This window comes from Mesocricetus auratus, unplaced genomic scaffold, assembly GCF_017639785.1.
Source record: "Mesocricetus auratus isolate SY011 unplaced genomic scaffold, BCM_Maur_2.0 Super-Scaffold_100030, whole genome shotgun sequence".
NCBI lineage: Eukaryota > Metazoa > Chordata > Mammalia > Rodentia > Cricetidae > Mesocricetus > Mesocricetus auratus.
In genome coordinates this window covers 8,014,787-8,039,510 of record NW_024429211.1, presented here as the reverse complement: position 1 = coordinate 8,039,510, position 24,724 = coordinate 8,014,787, and the positions used below count along the sequence as shown (strand labels likewise).

The window sequence follows — 24,724 nt, the reverse complement described above, 5'->3', positions numbered from 1 at the left end:
AGGTTTCATGACAGGGAGCACTGTAGCCATAGCGTGCTGACTACATCTTGGCAGTACATGCAACCTCAAGGCCCACCCCCACAGTGACAATTTCCTCCAGCAAAGACACACCCACTCCAACAAAGCCACGCCTCCTAATAGTGCCACTCCCTATGGGATTATGGGACTCTGGGGGCCAATTCATTAAAACTACCACACAGATCCTAGAGCCGCAAAGGGAAGGGTGTGGTCCTTTAGCTTTTCATCGCTGTGACAAAATAACCGAGGCCAAAGATTCAGAGGCAGGAAAGGTTCAGTCTGCACAGGGGGTTGAGTCCACATTACTATTTGACTCTGTTGCTATTGGCGATGGTGAGAGCACATCACGGGGCGTATTCGCGCTGAAGGAGACCTTTTCTCCTCAGGACAACAGGCAGGCAAAGGAGAACAAGGCCAGGGAAGGTGCCGAGGTCCCAAAAATCACTTCAGACGCACGGCTCCAATTTCCTAACTGTCTGCTACCGGGCTCGGCCTCCTACGTGGTCCAGCACACCCCTATAGCATCACCAGCTGATGGTCTTGAGTCTGGATAGGGGACATTCCACGCTCAGACTGTACTTAAGGGGAGAGGGCTGCTGCATCCTAGAGGAGGTGACGGTTTGTGGGTTTGATTCATGTGGAAGGCCAGGCTAAGGGGTTCTATAGGGTGTGTGTGTGTGTGTGTGTGTGTGTGTGTGTGTGTATGGTACAGGGTTCACTTGCTTTGCTGAGCAGTTTTGCGTTTTGGTCCAACCTGATTTATGCATTTTAGCTTATCCTGTTCTTGAGGTGGGGATGGGTCACTTTAAAACACATATAATTTCACAGATCTGCAGTAAGTACAAGGTCTGCCCTTTGTTCTCCAGTGGTATTTGTAGGAATTTTTTTTTTTTTTTGGTTTTTCGAGACAGGGTTCCTCTGTGGCTTTGGAGGCTGTCCTGGAACTAGCTCTTGTAGACCAGGCTGGTCTCGAACTCACAGAGATCCGCCTGCCTCTGCCTCCCGAGTGCTGGGATTAAAGGTGTGTGCCACCAACGCCCGGCCGAATTTTTTTTTAAAGTGATGGTCCGTTTTCAAAATGAAAATGCCTTGAGCCAGCTTAAGTCTGACTACAGTTGAACAAAAAGACTGGCCTCCTGTTAGATTATGCTGGTCTACCCACCCCTATCCAAACTAAAAGATTAGAGCAGAACAGAGAGTTACTAATAGCCGAGTTTGCCTATCGCCTACAGATGTGACAAGGTCATATACCCAATAAACTTTCAAATAAATAGGCTGGTCACGAACAGCCTGGCTTCACCATGTGGTGTTGTTTTACCTACAGGCACAGTGGCTGTGCCTTAATTTACTGCTATTTCGGCCAGCAATTGCAATTCCACGGTTACCAGCCTGCTTCTCTGGCAGCGGCCTGGCTGCTCGGGCTGCAGCCTGGCAGGGATTCTGTTCCCACAGGCATTGACTCTGTCACTGCCATTAAAGGTAGCTTTAACTAAACCTCTATCATTTTATTTATAAATAAAACTGGAGACTCAAAGGTTGGAGGTGGAGCCCTCCTAGATCCGAGAGGTTGAGTAGCATCTACCTAGCCTTCTCTCTTTGCTGTCATCTCCCAAAGAGCCCATTCTTGGGCTCAGCAAAAACAAAAACAAAACTGTGCCACTTAAAACCCCTCTCTGCCACTTTTGGTGGGTCTCTCTACCTCTTCCAGATGCCCTCTGATGCTCTGTGATTACTGTCTGTCAACCGGTTGCAAACTCAGCCTCCAGACCCAAGGTTAATGTTATTTAAGCAACTCAAATGCAAACTCAGGGTTCATAGTACGATGGAATGTCCCCCAATAGCATTGATTCTCCTGTGCTTTTACTGCTATGAAGCGAGAGCCCAGGTTTCTCACAGTGTTGACTAGCCCAACTCCCACATTTGATACTTGTATCCATCCTGATAAGGAACAAAGGATGTTCTGATGGGGTCGTGGGAACCCGGTGTGAGTCTTAATTGGAGAAAGGTCAGCAAAATTGGAAGAAGGGCTGTGAGCTGGGGGAGCAGGTCACTTCTTTGACGAGTGTAGCCAAATAAGGAACTAAATGATGTCCTTTTTGGGAAAACGAGTGGCCCTGGAGATCAGTAAGCTAAACAGAGTAAGTTGGACTAGGAAGGCACAAATGCTATGCTCGCTCTCGTACAGGGAATGTAGGGTTTTTTTATGTATGCAGACACATACAACATGAAAGCCAATCAGAGATGGGGAAGGGACAAGGAAGATGGGAGAAGATACTGGGGATTTTTATGAGCAAAAGTGTAGTACAATAGACTGAAAGATGACTAAGCCTTCCTTTGAAGACTGAGGGCACACCAGCTAATCAGCACAATTAGAAACTGAAAAGGCTGGATGCCGCAGTGAAGAGCCTCTGTCTGTCTTCTCAGTGGCCTGCCTGCCAGGGCTGTTTGGTAGATGCCTCCACAGGAGCCTCTGATGGTCCCTGACACAGTTGCACACAGCAGGTACCTAAAACACAGATGTTTCCTCTCTCAGATCAGCAGACCAGGAACTGAGATTGGAGCCTGTGGTAAAAATCAGTGTCACAAGGCAGCTGTCCTTCTAGAGAGAGCCAGGAACTGTGTTTTGTTTTGTTTTGTTTTGTTTTGTTTTGTTTTACCTCTCACCTCTCCAGGGGGTAGAGGCCATTGACAAGCTGGCCTCCTGGCCTGTCACTCCTGTGTCTGCCTCTGTGAACCACCACCCCCCCACCTTGCATCTGCAACCCAAGGCACGCTTGTAATTGGAAGTGAGGGGGCTGGAGAGATGGCTCAGCCGTTAAAGGCTAGGCTCACAACCAAAAATATAAGAGTTCGGTAATTGGAAGTGAGGACAACTGTGTAATGCAGGATGGTCCCCACTGTGCAAAATCCTTCATGGAATCACTTAGTGTTTGCCTGGATTTTATCCTGCACGCTCCAGAAACTGGGTGGGTGGGTGTGGTGTCTCATGCCTGTCATCCTAGCATTTGGGAGGTGGAGGTAGGATGATCAGGACTCCAGGCTCCTCCTTAGCTAAAAAAAAAAAAAACCTAGTTCAAGGTCAGCCTGAAATGCATGCAATCCTGTCCTAAAGAAATCGTAAACAGGTAAAATAGCCTGTTTTGTTTCCTTCTTAAAGCAGTGGCTTCACAATAAAGGAACTATAACTACATTTGAAAAATAGTCCAGAGGGCCAGACTGTGGTGGTGCAGGCCTTTAATCCAAGCAATTAGGAGGCGGAGACAGGCGAATCTCTGAGTTCAAGACCAGTCTGGTCTACAGAGTGAGTTCCAGGACAGCCAGGGCTACACAGAGAAACCATGTCTTGAAAAACCAAAATTATTATTATTGCTGTTGTTATTATTACTACTACTACTACTCTTCAAGGATGTGGACAGATAGGGCTCCAAATCCAGACACAGTCAATACACACATGACAAAATGCTCAAGCATAAGTAGTGATTTGAAATGTAAGTCAGAGCCTCACACAGGAGGCTCAGTTGGAAGAGAGTGCACAGAGCTCTGGGTTTGGTCCCTGGTAACACAAAACCAGCATGGCAGCTGTGATGGTGTGAATGATAAAGTTTCCCATGGGCTCATAGATTTGAATGTTTCATTACCAGGGAGTGGTGCTTTTGAAAGGATTAGGAGGTGTGGCCTTGTTGGAGGAAGTGCGTCACTTGGGTGGGCTTTGAGCTTTTCAGAAGCCCAAGCCGAGCCCAGTGGCCCTCTCTCCCTGCTGCCTGTGGATCCAGATGTAGATGGGCTCCTCCAGCACCGCGTCTGCCCGAATGCCACCATGCTTCCAGCCACAATGACAACGGGCTAAAAGTCTGATTCTGTAAGCGAGTCTAAAGCAGACTTTTCCCTTTGTAAGAGTGGCTATGGTCATGAGGTCTCTTCACAGCAATAGAACGCGGAGGCAGCTGCCCATGCTTGTAATCCCGGCACAAAGTCGTCCACGACTACATAGTGAGCTCAAGGGCGGGCCGAGGACCATAATCACAAGCATAAATAGAAAGCTAAGATCAGCATCGTTACGCTGCTCTCGGGAAAGCAGATGCGGGGATGGACGTCATCATGTGACGCAGGAATGGACGTCATCACGCTAGGTGACACAGGCAGGCGTGAGAAGCAGGAGTAGGCAATGTTTCCCACCGTGTGCAGAACCGAAAAGGCACTGCTGAGGAGTTCGTGACCCCTGAGAAAAGACCGTGAACTCAATACAGTTGCAATTAAAAGACGTATTAGTCACTGAGCCAAACTTGAGATTGCCTTGAGAAGTGAGGCGAGGGAAGGGTTTTTAGAGGCGAAAAGCACCAGGAGACCATCAACGTCTACGCAAGCAACCAAAACCTGGTCTGTTCCACCAAGTTAAGAACTCAAAACAATTTTAGGGTGCCTTCGTAAGCAGGTTACAGAGGCCAAAGAAGCAGTTAGCCATTGTCAGAGCAAGTAGATGGTCATGGCTGTACATTTTTGGGTGGGAGTGGCTGAGTCAGGGTTTCTGGGAACTTATCTTCCAGGGACTGGAGTCAGGAACAAAGGCTAGTGGGTACCAAGACGGAGATGGATGCCTGGCATAAAATGGGGCTTCTTTAGCCATCACAACACAAGAACCGAAAGCAGAAGAGAGGCAACCAGGGACACTCGGGGAGGGGGCTCGTGGAGTGGGACTGAGGCGTCAGGGAGAGCAGTGGTGATCAAGTCATAGACTACGCACGCGTGGACATGCCAATGCCACTCTCAAAATGAACGCGCCAACGGTAGCTTAAAACCACAATCAAATACCGCTCTATGCCCACTTCAAGAATAGCTACTAAAAATGGGAAGTGCCAAGTGCTGAAGGGGACAGAGGAACTGGAACTCCCGGGTCGCGGCTGAGAATGTGAGGCGGTGCAGATGCTGCAGAGAAAGCAGCAGCAGAGGAACCACAAACAGCCACAGGCACAAGGAGCTTCTGATCCAGTGGCTCCGTCTCTGACTGTGCGTCCTCACCCCTGACCGTGCCTCCTCACCCCTGACCGTGCCTCCTCACCCCTGACCGTGCCTCCTCACCCCTGACCGTGCCTCCTCACCCCTGACCGTGCCTCCTCACCCCTGACCGTGCCTCCTCACCCCTGACCGTGCCTCCTCACCCCTGACCGTGCCTCCTCACCCCTGACCGTGCCTCCTCACCCCTGACCGTGCCTCCTCACCCCTGACCGTGCCTCCTCACCCCTGACCGTGCGTCCTCACCCCTGACCGTGCGTCCTCACCCCTGACCGTGCCTCCTCACCCCTGACCGTGCCTCCTCACCCCTGACCGTGCGTCCTCACCCCTGACCGTGCGTCCTCACCCCTGACCGTGCCTCCTCACCCCTGACCGTGCGTCCTCAAGGCTGAGACCGGGTTCTTAACAGAGCTTCCATGATCTGCTCTCGCATCAGTGTTGAGCACGGGAGCTCACAGCAGGGAGCAACTGGGGTAGCCGCTGCGCAGCAAGGTTCGCCTGAGGCACACACGGTGGAACACGACTCGTCCTGTGCCACTACAAGACCTAGAGTACATTGTTCAATGGGACAGGGATGGTAGGAGTTCACTCACAGGAGGTGACGGGGTAACGGATAAGGAAGCTAGAAAGTCACTTTGCTTTCTTTTTAACATTTAAATTTTAAAAGCATGCATAGGTCTAAGCCAGATAGCGTCCCGGCACTGAGAAAGAAAGAAAGTGGACACAAGCCCTATGCCCAGTCCAGATAACTGCTCTCAAAGGAAAAATACGTTTTCTCCAACTGAGTCTCACTGAGGATACAACACACTTAAAGTCAAGCGCAGCAGTGGATAGCCAACCCAACATTAACTACTCAATGGTATTTTTGGAAGGTTTTGTTGTAGTGTGTGTGTGTGTTCGTTCTTTGGTTGGTTGGTTGGTTGTTTACCTTACAAGTCTTTTGGGTTTTGATTTTACCGGTTTTCTGTGTATGCCAACGTTGCATCTCTGCATCTCTTTTTTTTAATGTTCGTTTAGTCCTGTTCTGGTTTGTTTTTATTATTTTTTAGATGCCTGTTTGCTTTCTAACGAGAGAGAAAAAGAAAGAGTGTGGATCTGGATGAGTGGGACAGCAGGGAGGATGTGGATGGGTTGGGGGAGGAGAAGCTATAATCAGAGTACACTCTATGAAAAAATCTACTTTCAATTTTAGAAAAAAACACGATGTTATGTGTATTAATGTTTTGCCTGTACATGAATGTATAGCGCATGTGCACAGTGCCTTTGGAAGCTGCAAGGGGGAGTTGAATCCCTGGAATTGACAATACAGATGTGGGTGAGGTACCATGCAGGTGTAAAACCCAGTCCTCTACAGGAGCAAGAAGCATTCGTAAGAGCTGAGCCATCTCTTAAGACCTCCAGATTTTTTAAAGTTGTTTTATTTTAAAGCGTGTGTGTGTGTGTGTGTGTGTGTGTGTGTGTGTGTGCCCATACTCTAGAGACAGTGGCATCTGGGAGAATAGAGCTGATAAATGAGGTGTACTAAAGCCTCATGCAATAGCCAATTTTATCCAGGGCATCTGACAATTTAGTTTTTATTTTTATTTTATTTTATTTTGGTTTTTATGAGACAGGGTTTCTCTGTATTGTTTTGGAGGCTGTCGGTCCAGCCCGGCCTCAAACTCACAGAGATCCATCTGCCTCTGCCTCCCGGGTGCTGGGATTAAAGGCGTGCGCCACCACCACCCAGCTGCATCTGACAATTTATACTCTGAGGACTAAGAAGAGTCACGCGAGTACCGTGTGCAATCACGTCAGCAAGCTGCACTGGGCAAAAAAAAAAAAAAAAAAACCATGTTCTTCCATAGAGGCATATAAACAAATAACAGCAATCTGAAGCAAGCTCACTTCTGTCTGCTACACCTGGGAGGGTGCACAAAACACAATCCAAGAACAGTTGCACATTCTGAAGAAACTGAGGTCACAAGACTCCGCCTTGTTTTCTTGGAGTTTCCGCACAAGCACGCAGGCGTCTCCCTTGACTCCATTCTTATACCTTCTTTCAATGCCCATCAAGTTCAGAAGAGAGCACTGAACCTCCTGAAGCTGGACACCCAACTTGGGTGCTGGGAACAGGACTCAGGTCCTCTGCAAGAGTGACAGGTACCCTAAATCTTCCCAGATGTCTCTCAAGTCCCAAGCCCTGGAAGTTGTCATTATTATCAACGTATTTATCTTACATCCTGACAGAAGCTTCCCCTCCCTCCTCTCCTCCTACCCTCAACCTCCCCTCGGCTTCCCCCTTAACCCACCCCTCCTCCAAATCCACTCAGAAAGGGGCCAGCCTCCCGTGGGCTGAATCAGCAAAGCATGGCATATCAAGCTGCCATGAGACCAAGCATGTCCCCCTTTATTCAGGCTGGACAAGGCACTCCGGCATGAGGAATGAGTTCTCAAGAGTCGGCCAAAGTGCTGGGGACATCCCTGCTTCCATTGCCAGAAGTCCCATATATAGACCAAGCTGCACAGCTGTCACATGTATGCAGAGGGCCTAGGTCAATCCCATGCAGGCTCCCTGGTTGTTTACAGAGTCGGGTAGAAGCCTGATCCAAGCGAGTCTGCAAGGATGGCCCCAGCTACAACTCTTGGCAGCTGTGGATGCAAAGCCTGAACTGACCATGCCCTGTGATCCGACCGGTGACTGGCCCAGGATGTCTTCCGAGAGCCTTCATCCAGTGACGATAGAGGCAGATTCAGAGGCGCACTGCCAAACGTTGGGTAGAGCTCAGAGAACCCTGCTAAGGAGAGGGAGAAGGAGCCACGGGGGTCAGGGACATTGAAAGAAAACCCCACAGAAATGGCTAGCCTGGCTCATGGGAACTCAGTGTCTGAAGTCGTCAAAAGAGACAAGTTCTCATTACATTACTTAGGCTAGCTGACCGTGGACTCAACAATCCTTCTGCCTCTGCCTCCCAAGGGCTGGAATCTTAGATGTGCACCATCCCACTGTAGTGACATCTCTCTATAAGCGCCTTGGAGAGATGAAAGAAGTTGTGGAGACGCCCGGTCTTAAAGGCTGTTTCCTGCTGTATTGGCTGGTTTTGTACTGGCACGAGTCAGAGTCATCAGAGGAAGGAGTCTCAGTTGAGGAAATGCCTTGATGAGATCCAGTTGCAAGGCATTTTCTCATTTAGTGATCAATGGGAGAGGCACCAGCACATGGTGGGTGGTGTTGTGGGTTCTATAAGAAAGTGGGTGAGCATAGGAACCAAGCCAGTAAGAAGTCCCCCCCCCAGCAACGGTGGTGCACGCCTTTAATCCCAGCCCGCGGGAGGCAGAGGCAGGTGGATCTCTGTGAGTTCGAGGCCGGCCTGGCCTACAGAGTGAATCTGGATGCTAGCTGAAAAGACTAAACCTGGTTCAGAGCAGAAAAAGGGGGTCAGGATCCGGAAACGGCAGATTAGATCCAGACGTGGGTGAATAACTGGGCATTCAGGCAGCGGGGAAGGCTCCATCAACAGTGGGGGGCTTGGTCATGGCCACACACACCAGATGATAGGTTTGTGTGAGGCCACACCATCACACTGGTTAGGTGTCTATGGGGGGGAGGCATACACGTGTCTCCGTGTGGGGTCCGTGGGAGGGAGGCATACACTTTTCTCCGTGTCGTGTTTCTCGTAAGTCCCTGGGCCTGGCTTACCTGATACAGTTGGAATATTTCCACGTGCCTTCACCGCTCCGATTCTCCCCCCATTCAGCTTACAGGGTGGCTCCCTTTCTGTTCACAGGGGTAAGTTAGCAGTCTTTGCTTGACGGGAGTTCCCGTCCAACGGTGCTTTTTCTGGGTCTACCTAGCGGCAGCACGGAGTCAAAAGCCTCTTGTAAAACAGTCTCCCGGGGCAATGCACCGTCTGGGGAGCTCTGTATTATACAGTACGGAGTACCTTAGCCTGACAGGGCAGACTGGAAGTCCTTCCTCAGCAGGGATTTATCTAATGAGCAGAGCATAAGCAAAAGAGCAGCTGTCACATAGGAACTGTGTTGGGGGAAGTCCTGAGCATTTGTCAATAAAGCACTGTTGAGCCTATAGGGAACCAAGATAGGAGGGACTAGGAGTCCAGGAGGACTCTGGGAAGGAGAAACACAGAGAGTCAACATGTAACCGCCATGGGGGTAGGAGCCCAGAACTATTCTCCGGTAAGAGACATACTTAGATTAACAATTATGGGGTAATTACTTAAAGCAGAGCTAGCCAGTAAGAGACAAGCAAGGTCAACAGCTTCATAATTAATATAGCCTCCTGTGTGTTTATTTGGGACTGATGCGGATCTAGAACCAGGCTGGCGGAAAGGCTCCTCTCAAAGAAAAAGCTTCTCTTTACAGAACTGTTTTATGAAGGCTCAGAGGTCTCAGCTGGTGCTGCCGTGACTTCACCTTCAGCTCGCCAGCCGACTCCTGCGCGCTCCAGATTGCCTTCCCTAATACACACACACACACACACACACACACACACACACACACACACACACACACATATATATATATATATATATATTAATTTCATTTTGTGCGGGATGGAGGCACACATACATGGAAACCATAAGACAGCTCCCGTCACACCAAGTCCAGAAAATGGTCAGGCCTGACAGCAAAAGCAACCTCGTTCAGTGTGGGGTCCGCGCTCCCTTTCTTGAGAACTTGTTTGGGGGGTTCTAGCACTCTGAGAGCTGTCACTACTTGTACTGTACCCTTGACCAAGGACCAGTCCTCCTCACTGGAAGGGTCACCTAACCCTGAGCTTTGAACGCACCGGGAGCGGCGGCGAGGGAGACACAACTCTGGCCATCGAGTGGGTGGCAGATGCCACACCCGGAGACTGCCCTCACATTACACACACACACACACACACACACACACACACACACACACACACACACACACACACACTTTACCATTCCAAATAAACCAGAGGTTCTCAACCAATCAGGTATTTACATTACAATTCCTAACAGCGGCAAAATCACAGCAGCAGTGAGGTAACTGTTTATGGTTAGAGTCACCACCGACATCAGGAGCTGTTAAGTAAAGGGTGGCAGCATTAGGAGGATTGAGAACCACGGTAATAAGTGGACTCTTCTGCTTTAACCATGTGTCTGTCCCAGGTCGGATCAGAACCACTGAGAACCCAATTTTTATCATCTGGGATACAAACTGAAGCTCAAAGCTCGAGCATGAATTTTTTTTTCCTTTAAAGATTTGTTTATTATGCATACTGTGTTCTGTCTGCACGTATGCCTGCAGGTCAGAGGATGGCACCAGATCTCATTACAGATGGCCGTGAGCCACCATGTGGTTGCTGGGACTTGAACTCGGGACCTCTGCAAGAGCAGCCAGTGCTCTTAACCTCTGAGCCACCTCTCCAGCCCCCTCGAGCATGAATTTAAAAAGCCGTGGCGCTCAAAAAAAAAAAAAAAAAAAAAGAGAGAAAAAAAGAAAAACGATGGAGGAACCATACACTGGCCTGGAGGACTGGGTGTCCTCAAAACACATCAGAATGTAAAGCATTAAACAAGGGTTATCCAGAGACCCTTATTAAAATACAGGGATCCACAGCAAACAACGGCTAAGACTCTGAAGACACTCCCAACTTCCCCGGGCTGCGAGCAGAAAGAGCACACACAGACACACACAGACAGACACACACACACAGACACAGACACACACACACACACACACACTCACCACCACACAGGGGCTAACTGCACCCCGCAAAACGCAGCAAGCGCGCACACCAGCACCAGCTGCAGGAACGCTCGCAAAAAAAAAAAAAAAAAAAAAAAAGTCTCCGCTTCCGGGATCTCCGCGCCGCCGCGCGAGCTGGGGCTCTCGCGAGAGCAGTCCGCCCGCCCCTCCGCCCGAGACTCCTGCAGCGGCGGCGGGCGAGCGGGGCAGCTATGGCCCGGGCTCCGTTGTCCGGGAGCCGGATGGACAGACAGCTGGACCGCCATGTGCGTGAGCTCGTCCGGCGGGTTACCGGCCTGCAGGACGAGGCGGACGCCAACTTCCAGCTGGCCTTGGACTTTGTCTGGTCCAACTTCAGGTGCGGGATCGCGGCTGCGGGCGGGCGGGGCGGGCGGGGCGGGCGGACGGGGCGGGGCGGCCCTCCTGTGACCGCCGGCTGCTCCTGGTGCCTCGGTTTCCCCTGAGTGCCCTGTGAAAATTTCAGCCTCGCCAACCCCCCTCTTCTTGCTCGGGCCGCGTGCAAGGTTTCTTCTATAATACCTCTACTGGCAGGAGGCAGACGACAGTCATTTTAGAGCTGGGAGAGACACAAGATGTATAGCAACCGTGGTAAAAGCGCATCTGTGACTTCCTCCCCAAGGAGGAAAAAAAAATGCGTCTTTCTGCGTTGCGTTACACTTGCTTCGAGCTGTCTCCAGATGCGGTTGCTTGTTACACTGATGACAGTCCGTGGTCCCCACTGGTGACGTTTAGGTGTTATTGCGGGTGGTTTGGCTCTTATGTGCTTATGCGTGTCCTGCGTGCACCTTGTGCCGAAGAGACCAGAAGTCAGCTGATTCCCCTAGAGCTGGAGTTACAGACAGTCGTGGGTGTTGTGAGTGGAACCCGGGTCTCCCGGAAGAATGGCAAGGACTCTTTAACCTCTGAGCCATCTCTCCAGACCCTTGCCGAAGCTTTCTAAATATCTGATAGTTGTACTTGTATTTAATTTGTGCATTTAGTAAAGTACTCAGAGGATGAGTGTTGAGAGGTTACTGGGTCGGTGTCTCTCTCTTGAGTTAAAAAGACAAAAGATTAGCCAGGAATAACGATGCATTCCTGTAACTATAGCACTTTGGGTGGCTCAGGCAGGAGGATTGTTGTGAGTTGAAAGGCTATCCCTAGCTTCATATAGTGCAAGACCTATCAAAAACCTTAGGAAACTGTTATACCGATCGTGGGAACCGAAAGACAGTGTTGTAAGGAGTGTCAGGCATATGCCGGGTTATGGCGAGCTGTGGCTCGAGTATGCTTAGCTCTATTGACAGTATTGGCATTAAAATCTGCACTTTGTCCTCACTAGATTTCATCGGTTCTTGGATGTCAACAGTCACAAAATAGAAAAAACAATAGAAGGGTATGTATGTCGATTCTCTATATATCTCTATGTATTCATTAATGTGTTTTCATCAAGATCTTTCGCTATCAGTTGATTTTATATATATATATTTTAGGATTTATGAAAAATTCACCATTCATTCTGATCTCGGCAAAGCTGCTAGCTGGAAGAGATTAACTACGGAGTTTCTAAATTCGGCACTTCCCGGCGTAGAGAAAATAAAGGTAACCTTGGGTTGTGAGTTCTCCGTCTTGTATTCACTCTTTACAGAACAGGACCTTGTGGAGAACAAGTTAACTGTGGCCTCGGATTTGCTATGAAACAACCAACATGCTCCTGGTTTGCTCATCTAACTGGGAATTCACTATGGTTGTGGAAAACAGTGGTTGGCATAACTTATAGCACAGTTTGCTTACCTTAAAACTCGCACGCCTTTAATCTCAGCACTCGGGAGGCAGAGGCAGGCAGATCTCTGTGAGTTCGAGGCCGGGCTGGACGGACAGCCTCCAAAACAATACAGAGAAACCCTGTCTTGTAAAACCAAAAAAAAAAAAAAAAACTTTTCAAATAGCTACCATATATATATATATATATATATATATATATATATATATCCCAGATAGCTACCGTTTCTATATATATATATATATATATATATATATATATATATATATATATATATATATCCCAGATGTGCTTTGATATTATGTGGGGCCCACAGGCCACCTGGGGTGCAGTGATTTGTTACAAGAACTCTCAGAATGGAGAAGTCTGGTGTTTTCATTGTTACGATTTGTAACCATTAACGGATACTAGATTGCTGTCAGGAAAGAGTGTGACAGTTAATAGAGAAGAAACTAAGCACATGTGTTACAGGCTGTACCCTTAAGTTTATGTACATATACTCTGGAAGGCTCACACAAGGACAGAGCTGCCTAATGATGTAAAAAAATAAATCTTTAAAAACAAAGACCAAGAACGTCCTTACTTGTCTGAGTAATAAAAGGTGTAGGAAACAGATACATTTATGCTCTGTGCAATTGTGCACGTGCAGTCTTTGTACTAAATGTAAATGTGGTTTTTGTAGAGGTTATTTGATAGTGATCCTTGAAATTTCGAAGGCAAATATTCTTCGGCTTAAATTTTAGGAGTTTGTTAGACAAGTAAACTCATAATTATGAAAGAACATTCATAATTTGTGGTACTAAACCGTTAGAAGAAATCTAAGTTATTAGTAAGATTGGTTAGACAGAATATAGTACCCTGTGACAAGTAGTTAGATATGTTTAATCTTCAAGGTGCATATTGCCACCAGAGAATAACTTCACTCTTAGCCATAACGTCATGTTCTAAAGAATGTATCACAATTCATCTAGGAATAAAGTCATTAGTCCACTTAAATATCTTACACTTGTGAGAAACATAGAACCAGCCGGGCGTTGGTGGAGCACACCTTTAATCCCAGCACCTAGGAGGCAGAGGCAGGCGGATCTCTGTGAGTCCAAGGCTATTACACAGAGACGCTGTCTCAGAAAACCAAAAAGAAAAGAAATACAGACCCAGACTTCATGTGACTTAGATTTCTTAGATGTAAACGTTTGAACTGTGAAGGAAGTGTAGAGACTAGAATTTATTTTATGCTAACCCATGTGTAGTCCTTTATGTGGTCTGGTTTCAGAAGCACTCACCGCCATTCTCCCCTTTTTGTTTTAAAGACAGATGTGCATTATTCCATCCTGTCACTCCTTCTGTGTCTGTCTGATTCTCCTTCAAATAGCAGCTATGTGGAAACTCCAAGAAACAAAGAAGTGGGTATGTCACCAGACACAAATTTGTTTTTGTCAAAAGTTGTAAAGTCACAGCCAGGGCTACACAGAGAAGCCCTGTCTTGGAAACCAAAAAGTTATAAAATCAGGAAATTAAATTAAATTATTTTGCTTTGGATGAAGTTGCAAAATTTCACTTAGAATGTAAGCTCTGTGGGCTGGAGAGATGGCTCAGGGGTTAAGAGCACCTTCTGCTCCTCCATAGGTCCTGAGTTCAGTTCCCAGCAACCTCATGGTGGCTCCCAGTCATCTATAATGAGATCTGGTACCCTCTTCTGTCAAGCAGACAGACACGCAGAGAGAACACTATATGTGCTAAATCTTTAAAAAAAAAAAAAAAAAAAAAGAAAAAGTAAATCCTGGCTTTGTAAGTTAGACATTTTATTCCGTGAAAACGGAACTTCTGAGGGTGAATTAATTCAAATGATAAAAGATACATTAGAATTTGGATTTATTAAGACTTTTGTGAATTTCTTTTCCTGTGGTCTTATGGGGCTTAGGATTTTTGTTTTGTTTTGTTTTGCTTTTGTTTTTCTCCTAGACAATTATGATAAAGCTGATAAGGCTCCTTTGTTACATTTTAGAAAAGAAAGATGATTTTGACTGGGGGAAATACTTGATGGAAGGTGAAGAGATTGGCCTTGGCCCAGATGTCGATACACCGGTAAGTGGCTGTGGTTTTGCCATTGCACATATAAACACATGCCCACATGGCAGCAATAATCTTAGTGTACCCTTCCACCAGAGAGCATGCTATTTAAAAAGGAATTCTCTAAGCTTCTCGGGTAAAGGGGCTTACTGAAACCCGAACACCTGAACAGGATGGAGAGAAGCAATTCCTGAAAGTTGTCCTCTGGCCTGCACATGTGAGCCACGGTGAGCATGCTCACTCGTGTGTCTGCGTACACGCTCTCTCTAAATAAGATGTAGTAGGTAACCATTTAGAGAAGTGAGTTGTGGAATATTTAGTAAGATTCTGGGCCAAATCAGTATACAATTTACATGTTAAGTAATGCTATAGTAGAACTATTTGGTGTTGTTTTAAGCAGAAGACAAAGGGAAATTTTTCAGGTTAGAACACCCCTCCCCTAGAATAATTTCTTTTTTGAATAGACTAGTGCAATAAATGTACTCAATGACTAAAAACACATTTAGTTCCTATTGTACTTATTGATCCAGGAAACTAGAGAGCAAAGCTTGCTCTCATAGTTTTTGCCTCAAAGAAATGATGCATGCTGGATTCTTTTGAAATTCAGAAATGTGTCTTGCTACTTCTATTCATAGAAAGCTGAGTTCACACGTCCACCTATTCCAGTCCCATTATGGAAACTTAGAAGAACGCTTCATTTGACTTTTTCTTCTCTATGGAAATAAATGTTCCTTGGTTTTCAGCCTAAGTCGCTCTGATAGTTACGGCCTCGAGAGTAAGCTCTTTTGTCTCCTTACATCAGAACTGGTCTGAAGACAGCGAGGACGAAGATGCCCAGCAGCCGTTAAGCAGAGAAGACTCTGGGATACAGGTAGACAGGACCCCAGTAGACGAGCCGGACCACAGCAGAAAAGGGGGGCCTCAAGTCTGCTGGGAAGGTATTACATACATGGCTACGTGCCGGTGTGTGCTCCTTAGGGTTCTCACCAAATCTTAAACTGCCTTACGTGCGTGCCCGAGAAGTAGCGCTATAGCTTCTACCCTTACATCACTTCAGATAAGAAAAGCAGCACTGGAAATTTAGGATGGAGGGTTTGTTCTAATATTTTTATTATTACTTTATGTGGGGGTGTTGTGTGTTCCTGTTTGTACCGTGTTCGTGCCTGGTGCCCACACACACAGGTCGAAAGAGGCCATCGGGTCCCTAGAACTGGAGTTACCGATGGCTGTGAGCCACCATGTGGGTGCTGGGGGTCACACTTGCGTCCTCTGCGAGAGTAGCCAGTGCTCCTAACCACCAAGCCATCTCTCCAGCCGTGAAATGTAGTGTTTCAAAAGTCATTCTGATAACTTAGTCCTAACTGTTTTCCTTACTGTTGTAAAGAGTTGGCCTGTTGTTTAGAGGGCTAACCTTTCTCAGTGTAGCAAAAGGGGAAAGATATGGAGAGGTTATTTTTTTAGTTGAATGTTTATCTTGTCATCAGTGAGCAGCTGTGCACTGGTAGAAATTCTAGACAACTCTGGAAGATTATAAAGTCATCCTGTTGTACATATTTTGTCCACTTTTACTTCTGATCCCCAGCTTTAGTTGGCTGGTGTATATATGTAAACAACTGGTGTATATATACCTGGTGTATATGCATAATTGGCAATACAAGTAAGTTGTTTCCTTACCTTCCTTAGAACTCTCTCCTTAGATGTGCCCGCATTGGTATGGCACTTCTCTTCCTCTGTTCTTAAACTGTTCACTCGAGTGTGAGCGATGCGGTTTCATATTCCCATCTCACGTTCCTTCCTTGATAGGTTACCCCCCCAGGTTACCTGCTCAGTCTGGATTTGTGTGAGAATTTAGCCTGGGGAGCGTCTGCACTCACACTGATCTGTCTGTCTGTCTGCACTCACACTGATCTGTCTGTCTGTCTGCATTCACACTGACCTGTCTGTCTGTCTGCATTCATTCACACTGGTCTGTCTGTCTGTCTGTCTGCATTCATTCACACTGGTCTGTCTGTCTGCATTCACACGGATCTGTCTGTCTGCATTCACACTGATCTGACTGTCTGTCTGCATTCACACTGATCTGACTGTCTGTCTGTCTGCATTCACACGGATCTGTCTGTCTGTCTGCATTCACACGGATCTGTCTGTCTGTCTGCATTCACACGGATCTGTCTGTCTGCATTCACACTGATCTGTCTGTCTGCATTCACACTGATCTGACTGTCTGTATTCACACTGATCTGTCTGTCTGTCTGCATTCACACTGATCTGTCTGTCTGCATTCACACTGATCTGTCTGTCTGTCTGCATTCACACTGATCTGTCTGTCTGCATTCACACTGATCTGACTGTCTGTCTGCATTCACACTGATCTGTCTGTCTGTCTGCATTTACACTGGTCTGTCTGTCTGTCTGTCTGTCTGCATTCACACTGGTCTGACTGCCTGGGCAGTGTCTGCGTTCACACTGATCTGACTACAGGGTGTTTAAGGGTTCATGTACTTGTGCATTTCTTGATAATTGCCATTGTTTACTTGTTCCACTGGGGTTTGGGTGGTTTCTAGACAGCATCTCTTTGTAACGTGAGCCTGTCCTCCTCCCTCTGCCTCCTAAGTGCTAGAATTTTAGAAGTATGCCATCATACCCGGCCTCATTTCGGTTTCGAATCTATGCCATCTCCCCAGGGCTCTTTGATAAATGATGTCAGTTCTTAGGCTTTAGATATTTTACAAGCAGCTTTTACTCTTCTGACTTAGAGTAAAAAGAAACTGTTCTTTATTTTTTCAAACGTGAATTTGAGCCGCTGAAGAAGTGGCTGAGCACTTGAGAGAGCTTGCTGTTCTTCCAGAGGACCTGAGCTCCAAGCACCCGGTGAGCTGCTCACAGCCACCGTAATCCAGCCCCACAGGATCCAGCACCCTCTTCCTGCTTCGCTGGGTACCGCGTGCACACACACAGGCGTGCAAGCCCAAACACGCTCACACTCATATACATACACACACATAAATAAACATTTAAAATCTTAACTGAATTTTTCAGATGGTTAGTGTTTAGTCTTGTGATTTTGCTTAAAAAAACATTTCCCTGTATTTTTATGTTTGTTTTATTATTATTGCATTTGGGTAGGGTTTTTCTTTTGATTTTCTTTTTTTTTTTTTTTTTTTTTATTTGTTATGTACAGTGTTCTGCCTGCAAGTATCCATGCAGGCCAGAAGAAGGCACCAGGTCTCGTTATAGATGGTTGTGAGCCACCACGTGGTTGCTGGGAATTGAACTCAGAACCTGTGGAAGAACAGCCTGCACTGAGACAGCTCTTCAGCCCTCCAACTGGACTTTTTTTTTGTTTTGTTTTGTTTTTCGAGACAGGGTTTCTCTGTGGCTTTGGAGGCTGTCCTGGAACTCACTTTGTAGACCAGGCTGGCCTCGAACTCACAGAGATCCGCCCGCCTCTGCCTCCCGAGTGCTGGGATTAAAGGCGTGCGCCACCAACGCCCGGCTCTCCAACTGGATTTTTGATTAGGGTTTTAGCTTATATTTGTAGATTTAGCTTGGGGAAGCTGACAAGATCTCCATTTTTTCTAATTATTTTACATTATATTAGACTTTAGAAAATTTCATTATGATTTGCTTGGGAAGTAAACATAGAGCATTGTGAATGTTAAGTAAATACTTTGCCATTGAGATAGATCCCTAGTCCTATGAAGTTTTTTGGGTTGTTTGCTTATTGGTAATGTTATTTTTTAAATTCTCAAGTAGTCATCTAGTGATTTCTGTGTGTGCTACAGTTTTTATTGTGTGACTCTTGAGCGGTTTGTTTTGCTTTGTTCACGTAGGGATAGGAGAACACTGTTGGTTTCCGCACTTTGTCTGTGTTGGGCATTCTTGGTGAATCTTCTTCTTAAATTCAATTGTTTGTTTGTTTCTTATGTAAGTGATTAGTTTTTTTGTTTTGGTTTTTTTTTTTTTGGTTATTTTATTTTATTTTATTTTTGGTTTTTCTAGACAGGGTTTCTCTGTATTGTTCTGGAGGCTGCCCTGGAACTCGCTCTGTAGACCAGGCTGGCCTCGAACTCACAGAGATCCGCCTGCCTCTGCCTCCCGAGTGCTGGGATTAAAGGCGTGCGCCACCACCGCCCGGCTAAGTGATTAGTATTAATCTGCAAACACTCATAGCTTTTTCCACTCCTCATAGTTCTTAAACCTTGTATCTTTTTTGTGACAACTTGACTAAGCCCCGGGAGGGCCCTCACAGACAGGGACTCATCCCAAGGAAGCTACACTTTGAGTCACAAGGAAAGAAAGGACCTAGTACACCATGAAAATCAGTGCGTATCCCGCTTCTTCTAACAGATGAGCCAGATAGCCGGAGCTGGCTGGAGCAGCACGTGGTCCATCAGTACTGGACAACCAGGCGCTCCCGGATCCCACACAGTGTGCATTTGCACTCCAACTTAGCTGCTGTCTGGTGAGCTAAACTCTCCGTTTACTAATGATAAACATTTAAACGTTTTGCTTTGACTTGTGATTCAAGTCAAGTCCGTCCTTGAATTACAAACTTGTTAGTTCTAGACATGCATCGAGTTGGGGATTGGATTGAGGGCCTTGGGCACTTGAGACAAGCACTGTTTCACTGAGCTAAGCCCTATCTCCCTTGAGCAACACGTAATTAATATTGAGTAACAACACAAAATGACTAACAGTGCCATTTTTACTTTCTGTGTAAATGGGTTGGTGTATACTCACATCTAATTTCCATTTTAGTGCACTGACTATAAAAACACTAGTTTTTAAAAAAGCAGGGCATAGTTTTAAGCATTTGCCTAATTGGATGATACACAATTATAATTGCTCTGAACATGCTTCACTGTAAGTATTCCAGTGAATGTGGAAAATTAATATGGAGTGCACGTAAGGCATTTGCTGTGTTTATTTGTTGATTACTGAGTATAAAATTGCATATATTCATTGAGGCAAGTAATGTTATCTAAAAACTTTCCTGTTGACCTTTGGTGTTTGCTCTTTAACAGGGACCAACACCTGTACAGCAATGATCCATTATACGTTCCAGATGACAAGGTGGTGGTTACTGAGACACAGGTTATTCGGGAAACCTTATGGTAAGATGCATTAGCCCGGGAGATTTTATTATCGAGAACTGAAATAATATTGTTTTGTTCTTAAGGAATATAACCAAGGATTTCCATTGCAGGCTAGAAACAGGCCTTAAAAATGAAGTGCGGACATCAGATTTCACTGTGAACATTGTGTGGTTTTGACATATTCTTAAAAATGAAGTGCGGACATCAGATTCCACTGTGAACATTGTGTGGTTATGACATATTCTTTCCCATTTTAGATGATTTGGGATTGGGCTAGACCATCATTTGTGACTATCTGAATTCAAAGCAAGGTTTGCTACTGACTGCTTTCATTTGAAATGTCTGTGAGAGTTGTCTATGGTAGTACCCCAGCACTGCAAGTCTAATTTGGCCTATGATGAGCTCCTGACATGAACTAATGTTCTATCAACATTCTGACAGCTATAGACATGCAGTGGTCTCTTTGTATCCTCAGGATTGTAGCAGGCATGTGTATGTGGGGTGTGTGTGTGTGTGTGTGTGTGTGTGTGTGTGTGTGTGTGTGTGTGTGTGTGTAGGGGTGTGGGAGGTGTGTAGAGATAACTGTTGAACTTTGTTGAAACAGGATTTCTGTTGAACTTTGTTGAAATAGGGTTTCTCTGTGTTGTGGAGCTTGCTTTGTAGATTAGGCAGGCTGGCCTCGAATTTACAGAGAGCCACCTAAAGTGTTGGGATTAAAGGCGTGCACCACCACCGCCATGATAGCTGCTGAACTTCTAGAAGGATGCTGAAATACCTTGAGTCTTAACTTAGTCCCATGAAGTTTGGTGATCTTCCTTCCCATTTTCTTGTCATCAACCTATATTTTTTTTTCCCAGTTCTGAGTTTTCAAAATAAATTTCTCAGATGTACTATAGTGACTGTTTTAGTAAACTTCGAGTATATTGATTTTTTTTTTATTTCATTTCAGGTTACTTTCAGGGGTAAAAAAGCTGTTTATATTTCAGTTGGTAGATGGAAAGGTGACTGTGAGAAACAATATTATCGTAACTCATTTGACACATGTAAGTATTTGTGTTTGTTGTCACTTAGTTAAATTTAAAATTAAACAGTAGTCTTTTAAATGTGGGTAATGCAATATCAGATTTATTGAATATTGTAAAAGCTCTAAAAAGCAAACTTAAGTTGTGCACCGTCACAAGGCTTAGCCAGTTCTTAAGTATTATTCGTGACCGTCAGGGTTCATTTTATTCTCTTCTTTTTTCTCTTATTCTGTCCTGAGAAAGCCGAGGCTTGAGTAATTGCACTTGACTTTTGTCGTAGAGCTGTTTGCGATCTGTGCTTGAACAAATAGCAGCATATGGCCAGGTAGTGTTCCGGCTCCAGGAGTTCATCGATGAAGTCATGGGCCACAGCTCTGAAACCCTGCCGCCCGGAAACGGTGCCACACCTAAGAAGCCGCCGGAGGCTCCCTTTAGAACCTACCAGGCTTTCATGTGGGCCCTCTACAAGTATTTCATCAACTTCAAAGAGGAGCTCACAGAGATCGAGAAGTGCATCATCAGTAGTGGTAGGTAAATTTTATTGAATTCATAAGCTAAGTAACTAATTTTGAGTGGTACTAAAGTTACTCATTGGTGATAAAAGTCTTAAAAATGGCATTGCAAATAAGTAATTCTTGTGAATATATTCAATTTAAAAGTAGTTTTCAGGCTGGGGAGATAGCTCAGCCGGTAAAGGTGTTTGCTACCAAGCCTTACAACCTCAGTCCAGTCTGTAGGACCCACATGGTAGAGGAGAAAACAGTTCCTATGTGCTGTGCTATCTCCACATGTGCCCTGTGACACACATACGCACACTCACACAAATAAGTAAGTGTAACGAAAATGTTAAATCACTTCTGAAGGTTAAATTGATATTTTGAACCCACTTGTCTCTTTAAAAATCCAAAAACTACAGAACAGCGTCCAGTGAATACTTTTTCTTGCTCCAGGTCCCCTCCCGAGACAGACAGCTTGTTATACATCCTTCTGGTGGGCGCTGTGTACACAAACAAGAGCGCCCTCCTCTCCTTTACAAAACCGAAGGAAAGTTTTGTTCTATACCACGGCCCAGTTCTCAATGGTGGACATTTGCGTTATTTCCCCCCTGCTGTTAGCAGTATAGCAGTGATTACACACGTGCGGAATGGAGCTGATAGGTCAAAGAGTATATATGATGACATGTGATGTCTGCCAGATTTTTCTGTATTCCTATACAATTAGATAAAGATAGATGTATGCTCTTGTCAGGCTGGAGAGATGGCTCAGAGGTTAAGAGCATTGACTGCTGCTCTTCCAGGGGTCCTGAGTTCAGTTCCCAGCAACCACATGGTGGCTCACAGCCATCTACAATTCAATCTGGTGCCCTCTTCTGGCATGTAGGCAGAACACTGTATATGTGATAAATAAATAAATCCTTAAAAAAAAAGAAAATATCCTTTAAAAAAATGTATGCTCTTGTCAGCGGGCTCTTGTAACATGTTATTAAACTTTTGTCTTTACCAGTATGGGAGGAATAAAATGGCCAACCAGTCTGTAGTTTTTTATTCAACATTAATTTTCTTTTCTTTCTTTTAACTAAAGATAGAGAAATGCAAAGAGCTCCTGTGTCTCCTTGTTTCTCTCAGTGGTGACCTTTTCCATAATTATAGTTAGTATAGAGTCAGCTAGGAAACTGACATGTCACAGAAGCATATAAGCCAGACACTACAGGCCCAGCAGAATGGGAAGGCACAGTGTCTTTGTGACGTGTTACTTTGCCACATGTGTAGAATTGTACATCTACTTTGATGTTCGGGGTAAGGAGCTGGGCTACTACCATCCGGGAACTTTGTAGCTCCCCTGCCCCTCACTGAACTAGTGGCTTGTGGTAGGAGAGTTTGCTTGACATTGTGTAATTTTAGTTTATGCTCGTCCTAAGTGAGGTTGAGTACCCTTCCGCTACACTAAAAAAACATTGTCTTTCCTTTCCTGAGATCTCTCAGTTCCCTTATTTTTGTCTGAATTATCTTTTTCTCCTTGGCTTATGGGCATTCCTTTAAGGAAATATAATATTAAAGATACGATATATTAAGACCTGCCACCCTCCATTGGGTGATGCCATTCCATATGTCAAAAGCATAATTAGCATCAGTATTAGATGTCGGTCACGGGTGTCTTTCCTTGCTGTTAAGTCTGACTTATTGATACCTAACAGATACCACGGTAACACTTGCGATAGTGGTGAACAAGTTGGCACCTCGATTGGCTCAGCTGAAGGTCCTGCACAAAGTGTTTAGTACTGGAGTAGCAGAAGTCCCGCCTGATACTCGGAATGTCGTCCGGGCATCTCACCTGCTTAACACCCTGTACAAGGCCATTCTTGAATATGACAATGTTGGAGAAGCTTCTGAACAAACTGTACGTTGTGTCTCTGCCTTATAAAAGGGTAGTGAATAGACTGTCATAATTCCTTGTTAAATGAGTTTTAAGTCATGGTTTGCCAGACGGTTGTTCAAAGTTTCACAGTTAGCTTCCAGATTCATGGCTGGTTTATTTGTTTTAATTACCAAAAAACCGGAAGGATGAGGCAAAAAGAAAGCAAGAAGTGAAAAACACCTTTTGACTTACATAGATATTTATAATAAGCCTTTTACAAAAATCACAGCCAGGAGCGGTGGTGTGCGCCTTTAATCCCAGCATTCAGGAGGCAGATGCAGGCAGATCTCTGAGTTGAAGGTCAGCCTGGTCTACATAGCAAGTTACAGGCCATCAACAACTACATAATGAGACTCCTTCTAAAAAGATCACAAGTCTATGGCCTGAAGAAACCTAGAGACTAAGGTGATAAATTTTGTGATAGATACTTTTCCAGACAGACCAGACTGACCTCGAACTCTCAGACATCCCCCTGCCTCTGCCTCCCAAGTGCTGGGATGAAAGGCGTGCCCCAGCACCCTTGCTTGGGCCTCTGTTAGCATTTTTATCTGCCGAGCTCCTACACGTCTGTCTCATTAAGCTCCAAGTCACAGTGGTGTTTTCATGCTGAGGTTCCAAAGTCCTTTCACAGTCTTCCCGGAAAACAGCAGTCAGGTCTGTCACACCAGCACTCTCTGCTTCCAGTTCCTGCTTAAGTTGCTTTCTCTTGTGTGGTAAACGCCATGAGGAAAGACAACGGGGGAAGGAAAGTTTATTTGGTGTATACATCCTCGTTACAGCGCATTATCCAAGGAACCCAGGGCAGACACTTGAGGTGGGAGCAGAGGGGAAGTAGGAGGTTGGGGGATCACTCCTCCCTGGCTTGCTCCTCAGGACTTGCCAGCTTGGTTTTTTAGACAGCACAGGGCCACCTGTGTAAGAATGGCACTGCTCTCAGTCATTCTAAAATCATTGTCAGGAAAATGCCCCACAGGCTTGCTTACTGGTCAATCTAGCGGAAGAATTCTCTCAGTTGAGGTTCCCTCTTCCCAGGAGACCCTAGCTTGTGTCAAGCTGATAAAAAAACAAATCAGCGCAGAAAGTTTCCCCTAGCAACGATGGATGTCGTGTTTATGCCACATTTAGATGGATTTCTTAATAAGAATCCTAAAGAATATGTTTTGGGAATTTCAACTTCTTGGTTTCAAAAAGCATAGAAATGCAGTCACGTTTGAAAGGCCTTTTGAGATGTTTAAACTTAACCCTAGCCCGGTGAGAGGAGCTCAGAAGACTAACAGGCGAGGTCTCATCCTCAGGTCTCGCTCCTGTTCTCTCTCTGGGTGGAAACGGTGCGGCCCTACCTCCAGACTGTGGACGAATGGATCGTGCATGGTCACCTGTGGGATGGCGCCAGGGAGTTTATCATTCAGAGGTGAGGTCCGCGTTGATCCCAGGGGATGCCAGGTGCTGGCGTTTATTTGATGCCACATTAAAACCAAATACTCTAAGTTTTGCACAGAGCTGAGCAGGTAGGCTAGGGATACAGGTGTTCCACCATAGCCCAGACGTGTTCTGCTACGTCTTCATGCAGCAGATGCCAGTGGAAA

At 45.8% G+C, this 24,724-nt stretch overlaps 1 protein-coding gene across 1 annotated transcript in view; it reads left to right on the top strand.

The window, feature by feature from the left end:
• Positions 1 to 10,918: 10,918 nt before the first annotated feature.
• The window catches only part of Tubgcp5 (tubulin gamma complex associated protein 5), a 32,884-nt gene continuing 19,078 nt past the window's right edge, over positions 10,919 to 24,724 (top strand). The window contains exons 1-12 of the mRNA XM_005082581.4: positions 10,919 to 11,107; positions 12,092 to 12,145; positions 12,243 to 12,351; positions 13,843 to 13,939; positions 14,538 to 14,617; positions 15,405 to 15,540; positions 18,953 to 19,067; positions 19,630 to 19,719; positions 20,651 to 20,744; positions 21,004 to 21,250; positions 22,918 to 23,120; positions 24,434 to 24,549. Of these exons, the coding sequence (XP_005082638.1) occupies positions 10,962 to 11,107; positions 12,092 to 12,145; positions 12,243 to 12,351; positions 13,843 to 13,939; positions 14,538 to 14,617; positions 15,405 to 15,540; positions 18,953 to 19,067; positions 19,630 to 19,719; positions 20,651 to 20,744; positions 21,004 to 21,250; positions 22,918 to 23,120; positions 24,434 to 24,549 (1,487 nt within the window). The 5' untranslated portion in view covers positions 10,919 to 10,961. The remainder of the gene's footprint in view (positions 11,108 to 12,091; positions 12,146 to 12,242; positions 12,352 to 13,842; positions 13,940 to 14,537; positions 14,618 to 15,404; positions 15,541 to 18,952; positions 19,068 to 19,629; positions 19,720 to 20,650; positions 20,745 to 21,003; positions 21,251 to 22,917; positions 23,121 to 24,433; positions 24,550 to 24,724) is intronic.